This window comes from Colletes latitarsis, chromosome 4 (assembly GCF_051014445.1).
Source record: "Colletes latitarsis isolate SP2378_abdomen chromosome 4, iyColLati1, whole genome shotgun sequence".
NCBI lineage: Eukaryota > Metazoa > Arthropoda > Insecta > Hymenoptera > Colletidae > Colletes > Colletes latitarsis.
Genome location: NC_135137.1, coordinates 43,414,566 through 43,427,535, shown reverse-complemented (window position 1 = coordinate 43,427,535; position 12,970 = coordinate 43,414,566). Strand labels below are relative to the sequence as shown.

Sequence of the window (12,970 nt, the reverse complement as noted above, 5' to 3'; positions counted from 1 at the left end):
GCTCGATGGAATTGTGTTGTTTCGGAGCCGTTTTATTTACATTTAACGACGTTCATTGGACGACCTCGAAGCGGCGATGCTCGACAGGTGATCTCGAATCGAAGGCAGACGATTTTAGCACGGGATTAAATTAATCACGGGTAAGAGAGTCACCATACAACATAGTCATTGTTTTTGTTTAGTGGAAGAAAATTTAGCGACTGGTACATTTACGTCCGTCTGTCTCTCGTTGCAATGATACGTAGATGTCCATCGTTTTGCCGTTTATCTTTTCGTTCGTTCGTTATGTCGTGACAGAGGTTCGGATCTGTAAAGTATGATCGGTAATTATCGTAGAATTTCGGAAATGGATATTTCTTCTATCATCCGAATCCAGTCCCGAAGCATGGACGTATACATAACACGTTCCCGAAATCTCTCCCTTTTCCAAACATGTCCATGTCGCAAAGTATAGGGTGTCTATCGTTGATCGCGAGTCTCGAAAGCGTCAACTTACGCAGGCATTTGATCTTATTATCGATCGTGTAGATACGCGGCGAACCGATCCATGGAACGCGGGAATGATATATGTATAGCTATATGTACAGGTAGATATTACCGGGCGCGAAAAACGCGAACGTAACTGATGGATACGGATTGTTCTGTTCGACAGAGGAACGAGATCTAAAAGCAGGAGAAGATCGGAGGTTGCGAGCAACGCAGAGCCCGAGATGTCTTGGACGTTGGGGCGCGAAACGAGCATGACGGAGCCGACGGAGGAATTGGAGAGCGACGGTTCGAGTTGCGGGGATCGCGGCGACGCCAAGAAACGCGTTCGCGTCGATGCGGATTCGACGGGACCGAAGAAGAGGCGGAAACAAACAACGCCCGTACGATTCTCGTCCAGCTTGATGACCGGCGCGAACGAGGACGAGGAGGAGGACGGTGACAGCGAAGGTAAGCTGTCGTCGCAGTCACCGATACTCGACGAGAATCTCGATAACGAATTCCGTTGCCGGTATTGTAGTCAGTTTTTCGACAGCAAAGAAACGCTGAACGCTCACCTCGATAACGAGCACGGTTCCCGACAACGAGAAAACAGCTCCCCAAATTCCGCGAGCAAAATAACCGCGATCGCGAGCCAACCGGAACAATCAGAGATTCCCGTTAATTATCTCACCGCGACAAACTGGCAACACGTACAGTCGCAAAACGAACCCGATCCCTGGCCCGGTTCTGCGAATCAAATAGCCGGTGGCGGCGCATTACCCAATCATTTGCAAGCGTTTACCGGCGCGTTGGCGCAGTATTTACCTCTGTCAGCGTTTCCGCTGACAGACTCCTCCGGTCACATGGCCAGAGCGACGACGATCGGATCGGCGCCGGTGAGGATCTTTAATCCAGACGCGTACTGTGACCTGTGCAATAAAGAGTTTTGCAACAAGTATTTCCTAAAAACGCACAAGGCCAACAAACACGGTATCTACGTCGATTCGCCGGGTTCGAGCGCGATAGATGGTAACGCGTTTGTTGGTCCGATCTATACCGGAAACGTAAAACTAGAGCCAGTAACAGCAGGGACACCGAGCGTGGCGAGCACGGCGAGCGCGGCGAGCGTGTCGTGCGTGCCGTGCGTGCCGTGCGTGCCGTGCGTGCCGTGTGTGCCGTGCGTGCCGTACGTACCGTGCGATCTCTGCCAAAAACGATTCAAAAACGAAGAATCGATGCGCAAACACAAGCAAAAGATGCACACCGAGCTGTTGCTCGAGCATTCGCAGGAGACGGAAATTAATCTGTCGGTGAACGAGGAGGACAGAGAGACGCCGCGGACGAGGGACAGCCCCGGAGGTATGGAAACGCTTTTCAAGCTCGAGTACGGGGTAGAACAAGAGGATGCAACGTTCGTGCCAGCGCCCAGACACCTATCTCCTCGATCGATTCAGCAGGCAAGGGACGCTGGCTTTAACGCCGATCGGCTACGTCGTTTAGGGGTGATAAATCCGGACGCGTTCTGCGAGATATGTTGCAAAGAATACTGTAACAAATATTTCCTTAGGACGCATAAAACCAAGAGACACGGCATTCTCGTACAAGATAACGACAAGTCGCCCAACAATCCAGGATCGGCGGTCACCTGGCACCAAATACAAACCAGTCCGTTGAATTTGATCGTGACGGAAAGCACCACCAGTAGCACAGAGTCCAACGACCGACCGGGGGACGATTACGAGTGCAAAATTTGCGGGATACGATTTCAAACGATCGGCCTCTATCGAGCGCATTCTCGAAAGATGCATGAATCCGAACAACACCGTTCGCCTAAACACGAGTCTAGCTTGGAAACGGCGGTATCATCGTTGGATCAGCAGCGGAACGATTCGATCTCCGAAGACCTCCAGAAGCTGCAGACGATGCTGTTGCAATTGAACGGACTGAAGACTGGGAAAGAATCGTCGTGCACCGTGTGTGGAAAAGAATGCGAAACCAGAGCCGGTTTGCACGTTCATATGGTTACGGAACACGCCGAGGACTCGGCGTCCTCGCCGCTGGATAAATCACCCCTAACCGTCGCGACGTCCGCGTGTTGCGCCCTTTGCGGAAAAGATTATCCGAATCAGGATGCCCTCGGAAGGCACATCGCGGAGGAACATCAACCCGGGGTTTCGAGTTCTCTGGCTCCTCATACGCCCAGCGCCGTCCCCGGCACCCCGGCGACGATCAATTCAAACTCCCTCGGCAGCCAGACTACCTCGTCCGAGAGAAAATCGATGACATCGATGACACCGACCTCGAGTTACTGCGAGATATGCAACAAGGAACTGTGCAACAAGTATTTCATGAAGACGCACATGCAGAGAATGCACGGCATCGAGATCGAGAACGGAGCTCAGATCGGCGGCGTGATCTGCAACATTTGCAACAAGGAATTGTGCAGCAAGTATTTTCTGCGCGTTCACAAGCACAACACCCACGGCATCGTCGACGAGAACGCTCCGAGCACGACGAAACAAGAGGCTCACGACGCAACGAATACCGACGACGCGGCTCTGAAACCGGAACAACTCGGCGACTTGAGCCACAGATATTTTACTCACTTCACGGAAGTTTGTCCGATCTGTAGCAGAAGGTTCCGCAGCATAAAATGGTTGAAAGCTCACTTGATGGGTGATCATGGGAAAATCGGTATCGATAAATGGCGCGAAATGGAACAGCAATACCAAGCAACGCCCAAAACAGGGACCAGAGTTCTAAATGTCTCGAAAACCGTTCAGAGTTCGAATCTCAAGATACCGAATGGATTCGAAATTTCCCAGCAAATTAAACCTGCCGATTACACCGGTTTTGGTAATCAAGTACTCTCAAATTTGTTGGGTAGTACCTCCTCCGAGGACCACCAGCTGAAAAGCTACCGTTGTTCCTATTGTAATTTTACTACGACCGTGCTACCGTTCCTCTTCCTTCACGAGAGGTCTCACGCAAATTCGACTCAGGAGAACGCCGAGGACGAAAAATCGCTTCAATGTCCAATTTGCTCCCAAGTATTTTATCAACCGGAAATGTTGCATCGACATTTACTCGCGGCGCATCAGTTTCCCGCGTTGCTGTCGCATTTTCAACCCCCGATGGTTTTTAATAATTTCGGGCTGGACGCCGAAAGATCGAACGAATCTAAAGAGAAATCGGATCCGGAAACGAAAGAGGACCGTACAGAGAACAGCCCGCAGCAAGTCACTGCCAACCAAACGAACAAACCTCAACGACAAGACGACACGGCGGTTCAGGTCACTTCTCAGGGTGTATATAAATGCGCTCAGTGCGGCTACGCCACGACCAATTTAAATCGAATTAAAAAGCACGTTAGGAAAGATCATAAGACGATCGGCGACCCCACCGACACCGTGATCGCTGAGCTTAGCAAAACCCTGAGAGAAGTTGCCAACAGGCATAAGACGCCAGCTTGCTACGCGATGCCGCAAGACACGAACTCGAACCCTGATAAAACGATCATGCAGCCGTTTTTGTTGGAAGAACAAAACACGATGCAAGCTGGCGAGGAATCAAACTCGGAAAAACGATTCGTACCGGCATTGGTTTATTTACCGGTGAAATCGCGAATCGGTAACGCGCTGACTGCTTCCTTTACACTCAGTCCCGCTTGAGCATCCTCTTTCGTTCGCCGTACTCGATCTCGATTCTCTTCGTAACTCGTTTTCGCGCCAGCGATTTCAGCACGTGTCATTGGTTCCTATTTAACGTCTAAGGAAATAGTTAGTGAAAATTTATATTTTTCATATACACGGTTCGACGAGAGTCACGTTTATCCACTACTTAGAGTACGCGTACTTTTTCGGAGAAACGATTTACAGCGAGAATAAATTTTATTTAAGAATATTTGCCTCGCAGATCTATGCATGCATGCATGCATAGTGTGTCTGTGTGTGTGTGTGTGCGCGCGTGTGTGTGTGTGTATTTACCGCGCGATCGATAAAAATCGAACAAGTAGATTTTAGTAAAGACTTCGCTTCTGTAGTGATTTATTTACAATGATGTGTATTTTACGCATAGCGCATATGTATGTATTTACACATTAATGACCGATAGAATATCTTGCATCGATTGATTCCTCTTCTAAAAGAGAAACCGACGACAAGAAGAATCTCACGTTTCAATGCCACGTTGTTATACTGTTCCAGTTCGAGAACGTTATATTTTAATTAGTTGACGATATAACACGAACGTGTGATCGAGAAAAGTTCCTATTTTAATACGCAACGGGCCTCCAAAGACCAACCGACTGTATCTAACCCTTCGAGCAGCAGTTTCCTTACTTCGTAACATTATTCTCGTAGTATCATTTTGCTTTAACTCGAGTCTAGCAATTCCGAGTAAAACGGAACAAAAGGAAAGAAAAAGAATATGTGACGTTGTTAAATCGACGTTTAACGGCATCGATATCCGATGATTTTCATATTTTCGCAATTGTGCTAGTCAATATTTTATATAGGAATGTGTATGCATGCGAGTGTATATGCGTACGTGCGTGTACATTGTATGTATGCAATGCATAATGTATAAGCAAAGATTCGAAGGATAGGAAAGAAGATTAAAATGTATGCGTAACGATGTGGTAAAGAAGAGAACGTGGAATGAATAATGCTACGGTAAAACGTAGAAGAAAAAAAATAAGCGTCATTACCGTCTCGAGGCGAACATAATTAAATCTACGATCACAATATTTAGATATCAACGCGCAGAAAAGCCAATCAACTCAGGGCCATCGCAGTATAACCCGTAACGAAAAGTACAATCGTATACAGAGCCAACGCACTCCGTAGAATTAGAATACTTTAATTGTTATTTATAGTATTTCGAGCGGTGCGAATACCAAATATGTACACGTGAATTCTTCCCGGCGTAAAAAAATTTAACGACTACTCGGGAGTATTCGGCTGTACGATTTTTACTTTTGTAAACTATTTACAGTTGAACCTATGCCTCACCGACTACCTATCTACCGATAAGATTTTACATACTCTAGTTTTTTTAAAAAGAAATAATAATGGAAATCGTCTCGGCGACGTGGAAAAGTAAACTTCCTTTTACGAAATGTTGTTTCAAATCTCGTGCCTTGCAGCTGATGAAACTGAGAATTAATTATTTCTTTATCGCCATATACGAATCCGTACGATAATACTTGTCGGAAAGATTAATACCTTTCTTTATTCTATTTCCTATACAAGAAAAGAGAAGAAAAATTCATACGACGAATAATAATCCTCGAAACCTCGTAATGGTAATTTGTTATATTGTTCGTACGTGAAACTGCACACGTACGGACCACCGCTTATTCGCGATAATCGTCCTATTCTGATTGAAATAATACGGACGTAAAATGATGCACGATCGGTCGAGCGGTATTTTATTTCGTTTTCAATTTTTCGGGTAACGGTCAGTGAGCATTTGATCGAAATATTCGAAAAGACAGCTGTTTTTACAGTGGGCGTGCGCAGCCGTTTCAGACTTAACTCGCCTCCCAAAATGTGTTCCTTGTACCGGTAGGGTCTTCGTCCCTTCGATGAACAAACACGCGAGTTACGTTTCCACCCTCGATGCACGCCCACGCGATGTTGACCTTGGATTATGAAATAATAACGCGGCTCGTTTCGACTACATAAGTACTCTTTCTCCTATTCCTTTAACAAACTACGATATTCTGTGTTTATTTATTTTACAAACTGCCAGCGGAATAAAGTAACGCGAAAGTTTATAAAACACTGAATTGTCGGAAGAAAAAGCAAACTACTCGTTGTATGTGGGTATATTCGGCAGACCGAAACGCGTTCCGCACGATCACGATTTATGGTAGCTACATACGAGCATAATATATTGAAAAGAAAAACAGCATAGCATGGACCGACCCCGACCGCCTGACCGCCCGACCGCCCGACCGCCCGACCGCCCGACCGCCCGACCGACCGGGCAAACACGACCTTTGTCTCAAAGTTCATAAAAATTTCCCCGGAACAGCTGAAATTCGAGAACGACCGCGTCATTTAACAGGGTTCGTCCGTGCTTTCCAGCGTAAATTCGGCTGAATTAGTATGCGCGCTCGCGTGCATTACCATATTTTAGGGGACGAGAGGAATCGGCCATTACGAATCCATTGAAAGCAAAAGCTAGAGGAGGGGTATGGTGGAGTTCGGAGGGGGGAGAGAGAGAGGAAAATAAGGAGAAGAGCCTGTTGGAGTAAAAATACAAGAGAAGGACGGGGATAAATTTTGGTAGGGAAAATGGAATTTTTAACGGTATTGTCGAGCAGACGAGATGGGCCTGGCCAAGCAGTCCCACATCTGGTCCCCTTGTGGGAAGGTCAGAGAGGAAGAGGTTACGACCTTGGCCGGGATTTTTCCGAAAAAGTCCCAGAGAAACGAATTTAAGGGAGGGGAAAGACGATATACGCGTGTGCGCGCACGCGCCTATAACTGCTATGTGTCCAAAGTGCACGCTTCTCTCTCTCTCCTTTTGTCCATTTTTCTCACCCCACGTACGTAACGCACGGTGCGACATGCAAAACGCGTGCGTCCATGTAAATCGGTACCCTCTTAATTGCATCCCATGGAAATACGCATATTGTGCACTTAATGGCCCGTGCGCGATCACGAGGGTCGTAAATTTTAATTATTCCAACGACTCGCAGTCGATAGTAAATCGGACAACGAGTCTAGGGCGTCATGGTTTTCGACTGCAATTTATTTCGTGAAATTTCGACCAAATACTCTACTCTTTCTTACTTTTTGTTCTTGCTTTGGCCAATATTTTACGGGTACATATTCACTATTGTCCCCGCGCAGAGAAAATCATGACGATCCGACATCGGGAGAGTTATGTTAACCAAAAATGTCGTCCCGAAACTAGCATTGCCTTCATTAACGTAATTGAGCGCAAAATCAAATATTTCCCCTATAAATCAAAAAATTAGAAGACAACTGTGTTAATGTGTATGTGTATCTGTGTGCGTGCGCGTGTGCATGTGCGTGACATAGGTTTAGGATATGTTTATAAATAAGTACTCGAATTAAGAGTGTTTCGCATATAAATGACAAAGAAAAGAAATATAAAATATGTACTATACTATAATAGGAGAATAAGTGGTTTGATAAGCGTAACGTTTCATACAAGTGTTCCGCGTATCTAGAAAAATTACTTTTAGCTCATCTAGTCATTTTCATAACGAATCACAATTCCGAACACTGATCTAGTCACTTGATATAGTCGGAAGAAAAACATATACATATATCTATAGGTATACATATACATATATGACAACTAACCTCGAATGATTTATTGATAGAAGATCGATCGTATATTTTTATATAAGACTGTGGAAGTAATGAATATTCTTTTGATTTGATACTTGACGTTTCTATTCATTATTGTATTGTATATTTCATTTATTTTGTTACTATTTAGAGCGCGCGTATTCGAAACGCGTTATGTACGAGAAAAGATTATTTTTTTTTCTTATAATTTCATATTTTTTTTTTCGCAACACCTTTTTTCACCCTGTACACAGGATAGGAAAAGTTGTATAATTGAATCCGCTCGACCGTCTGTCGGTCGAATCGATCAACTTTTCCACTGTTTCGTGTTTTAAAGGGTGCTGCTACTAGGAAATTTTCCACTCCGTACAAAGGGTGTCCGGACAAACTGAATGTGACAAATTGCTCGCGCGTCCCACTCTGTTGACACTTTATCGAGAGAAAAACGTACACGTGAAACGAGACCGTATCCGGTTCCCTATCTAGTAACGAAAGTTTTTCATTAGTAGAGAACGCGTTCGAAAAAAATCAAGTTTCTTTCACTCGACGATTTCCGAAAAATGTGAATGTAGCGAGAGATGATATTTGACGGGGAAACGAAAAGAAAAGTGGGTTGGATGATTTTTAGTAAAAGGAAGAACGAAACGACCCGAAAACGCAGTTTTTCTTTCGGTCTATGGCCGGAGTGGACGGTTTGAAAAGGAAAGATGGAAGACAACTATTTCTACCTTTCCCCAGCCATCAACCAATGAGTAAATGGCACAGCTAACCCCTACTCTCGTTCGCAAACACAGAAACGCACGTACACACGAAAAATTGGTCGTCCAGCCGCGCACACCCACCATGGATATGTATAAAAATCAATAAGATCTTGTGGTTTCCAAGACCTCCGAAAACTGGGGATGTATATGTATGTATATTCGCACGCGGAGGGTAATGTAATTTCCTCTAATAAACAATATCACCCATTTTTTTTATTATCCTCCGCTTCCGGATATTAAATTCTATCCGAACATTTCTGAACAACTCTAACGATAACTAGAGTTTTTTAAAGCAGAACAACGTAAATTCTGCGAACGAAAAGCTTCCGAATAAATGCAAAATCTTCTTTCGTCGATTTCTTTACTTCCAGACTGTACAAGACAGAGTGCCTAATCGAGATCGTTGCTATTATTTTTCTGTTATTTATTTCATAAACGCGATGACGGTGATAGCGTTTCCCTTCGATATTCCGGGTCCACCCTGGTTTCTTCTACTCATCAACCACCACGACCACAGCGCTACTTATACCCTGACGAGGAAGTGAATTGCAATTATCAAACTCTCTCCCCTCTACGTTCGATACTTGCGACCCTTTCTCCACGTTCGCTTTCCCCTATCACTCGGCGACTTGGAAATTTCATCCCTCTGTAATAATTTTTCCACCGCTAGCCACTGATAATCAAAAGCAGAATTCATGCGACGAGACGATATTTGGCGAAATATGTATTTTGCTACGTAGGAAATTTTATGGAAGACTATTGTTCGATGGTATTGGTCGGTAATAGGAACGACGATAACAACTACCAAGAGATTCAAAGTTTTGCTCGATTCAGCCGATGCGCTTTAAAAATTTCAATCGTACTATTATCGTGAGGGTTTCCTCGAAGTATGTCCAGTGACGTATATTTGCTCTGGCAATTACGCAAACGCACTCGAGTTCGATCGACAACGATGTAAACCGGATATTGTGATGCGACGCGACGCGACGCGACGCGACGCGAGGTTCCGATCAAAGGTACTCGAAGCACCGTGATATACTGTTCTTGCGGCGCCTTTTTTTTTGTTAACTATGCCACAAACCAGCAAAACATGGACAAAGTAGCGTTAAAATAAAAAAAATACCGTTAAGAGGATCGCGCGACAGTGAAGAAACAATTCGTAATCCCGCGAAAAGTAGAAAGGTTCGAATCGATGGAATCCTTTCATCGATCTCACCCTCGTGTTTCTCCACGCGACAAACACGCGCGTTCTTCTCCCTGAATCTCCGCAAGATTCGCGTATACGCGCACACGCGTATATTTTTTTGTCTAGTCGAACGATTTCCGAATGGGGGAACGCCGAGAAATCCGCGATACGGGAAATACTTGATCGAACGGGGTGAAAATACCGGCATTGTTCGTCGTTATTCGGTTTTCGGATATTTGAAAAGGGGGGTTCGCGAAAATGCCGCGCAACCCTTTATTTGTGCAACACTATCGGGAGCGCGTGAAGCGTGCCGGGTGCCGGGTGCGCGCTTCGACACACACGCTCATCGTTTCGACGAATTTCACCCCAAATTTTCAGCTGGCCTGGCACGCACCCCAGTCGATTTACACAATATTTTGGAAATCTTTTATAAGATTTTCGTCCCTTTCCCTCTTTTCTGGTTTAGCACGAGCAACCTCCTGGACTCTCCATTGTAACCGACCCGTCCGTCCGTCTCTCCCCTGTCTCCTTTCCTTCTCCTTTCTGTCGACGAACGACCACCACGACAGATGGGAACGTGCCGCTGTTGGAGAAATGCTAACCAAGGGACACGGGAATAAGAACGGAGGAAAAAAAGTTTGTAAAACGCGGCGATATCGTGAAATTAGGGTCAATGCCGAAAAAAAACGCGGAGAATTAACATGAGTATTGTGAATGGGCTCCGTCGAGCGGAAGGGTGAACAGATTTACGTGCACCCCGTTCACGCGACACGTGTCTTTTACTTCTCTTCATTATTCCCGTTTCTTCTTCGGTAGAATAACGAAATAACGGAAAAACGCGTGTAACCGCAACGGTATCATTATAATATTACGAGACAACGTTACAAACGAATTAATTTACATAAAACTGCCAAGCATACAAATCTACAAAGTGCAAATTCTTTAGTAAAAATTAAAGTTTACGAATATAGTTTTAATAACTATAACTGTTTTTATAAGCAGAAGAAACCTAAACTGTTTTAAACGTCTTTCTTATAGAGCAGCACCTATTTATAACAAATGGAGGGTCCCTAAAACCTGAACTACTTCGTTCTCGTTCGAAATTACTGAAATAATGATACCTGCACGTACATGTATATGTTGTTATTTTAAAGAATTTTCTGTAGAATTCTCATATTTATTTACTTATCTATTTGATTATTTATTTATTTATTCATTTATTCATTTATTCATTTGTATATTTATATATTTATTTATATTTTCATTTTGTTTTTTCTTACGTAAACTTTGTACGACCGCCTGACAATAATAGCTCTGGTTGAAAACGTTACGCAAGCGTCACGAGAAATTCTGAACGCACAAAGATGTATACATAACGCACCATGTTATACGACTACTTAACTGACGTAACAGCTAACTATCTTCCAAGTTCGGTCCGACGCGAGTTCCATCGCGGCTACCGTACTTTGAAAGTTGTCGAGACACGAAATTGTATAATGTTCCTGGACGAACCGACTGTAAATATCATTCGATCGGTAATCTGGACGCGAATGATGATGATGATGATGATACGGCGACCCGCGATAGACCGATGATTTCTTAAGTTCCTATTACTTTATTCTATACATATACGTATAAACGTACGTTTCTAAGTTAAGCTTTACTTAATCAAGATACGCCGCGCGTTAATCTAAACTTAGAAAAATGTTATACAATATAGAATTGAAAGAGCATGTTGTCCCAAACGGGACTCGACCAACAGTATCCCATTCGATTACATTTACATGCGTTTACGAACGTTTGTTTGTACATTTAACAAGCATACGTGCGAATGTGCGTGAAATGTACAAATCGTTTGCACGTCTAAAGTTAAGCAATACCGTAAGCGACGAAGCTACATTTAAGGATATCGTAATACGTAACGTACATAGAGGGATAAGTAATTGAGAAAAAAATCAAAATTTCGGGGAGAATACAGCCAATCGCGATAAGTATTTCCAGTACGACGGATAAGTATGTACCACCACGATTCAGCAGGGTCCTCTAGTTAGTTTTCTGAATAATGTAATTAAAGTGAATATGTATCTGTTCGGTGAACCACAAGTACAAGTAAACATTGTTTTGATGACGAATTATTAAATATTTATACATACGTATGTATACGTATGCATATATTTATAAAAAGTGTGCAAATAACACATGCACGAGTGTGTATGCACCAGCGTTGAATAAATTTTATTCACCAACAACGAATAGAAATTTTCGATCGATTCGTAACATAGTTTTCGCTCGCAGTTTCACTTGCTTGTACGTACTTTTGCTGTCGGTTGAAACAAAAATCCGTTAATAGACTCCAATTTACCAATGAAACGTAAACGAAAGTTAGTTTACGACCAATCAAAGATTTGTATTCGTTATCCACGAATAAAATTTCCTCGACCCTGGTGTGTGCGTACATAAAACGCGGTAATCGCAGAAAACCAGCATAATTTTGTCTAATCAGGTACAGACGAATATGCTAATTGTGAAGAATCGCGACGATGAACATTAAAAGGGACGACAATTATACCTTTGTTCGTGCGGTATCGTCATAAATTTGACAGGTAAAAAACAGTGATTATTATTGGTAAGAGCACACTATAGTACCAAGGTATTTTTGGTGAAAGTCAGAAATATGGAAAATCATTATTTTTACAATGCAAACGTCGACGGAACTGCGAGACTTTTTCGAAATACATATACATAGATATGTAGAAAGATAGCTTTTGTACACGACAGAATCACTTTTCCACGGAAAAAAGAATCGATTGTTTATTACCAACGGGAATCCATACTTTTAAGCATAACGCTAGTTGTAACATAATGTTAGTTAATGCAACAAACCAAATGTTCCTAATATAATGCTTTCATCTAAATACGTATATTTATAAGTACTTATGCGATAGAGGTTCTAATATTTATGCCTTGCTCCATAAAATTGTTGTTTCTATTTTTTCGAGAAACAAATAGACCGATATAATTATACGTATAATAAGACGTTTATTGCGATTTAATTGAGATCGAAGATTATAGAGTATTTGTATCTGTGAATCGTAAGTATACAACGTGTCTGTTCTATCTAATTTGTATACAAGACATTACAAGACGTTCTGCGCAGAGTGCACACATTTTTCGAAAGAAAGCATTTTAAAAAATAATTCTTCTATACAAGCTAGATACACGAT

General features: G+C 43.2%; 1 protein-coding gene across 1 annotated transcript; it reads left to right on the top strand.

Annotated features, from left to right (window-relative positions):
• Nucleotides 1-710: 710 nt before the first annotated feature.
• On the top strand, nucleotides 711-4,147 carry LOC143341382 (uncharacterized). The gene is made up of 2 exons (XM_076764270.1): nucleotides 711-1,545; nucleotides 1,633-4,147. Exons 1-2 carry the CDS (start codon nucleotides 711-713, stop codon nucleotides 4,137-4,139), a joined length of 3,342 nt encoding a protein of 1,113 aa, XP_076620385.1. The 3' UTR covers nucleotides 4,140-4,147.
• The last annotated feature ends 8,823 nt before the right edge of the window (nucleotides 4,148-12,970 follow it).

What these genes read in the sequence shown, in the direction of transcription:
- LOC143341382 (XM_076764270.1), top strand. Translation starts at nt 711, where the DNA reads ATGTCTTGGACGTTGGGGCGCGAAACGAGCATGACGGAGCCGACGGAG. An exon ending in CGGAAACGTAAAACTAGAGC is followed by an intron (nt 1,546 to 1,632) that starts CAGTAACAGCAG and finishes GCGTGCCGTGCG; the next exon opens with TGCCGTGTGTGCCGTGCGTG.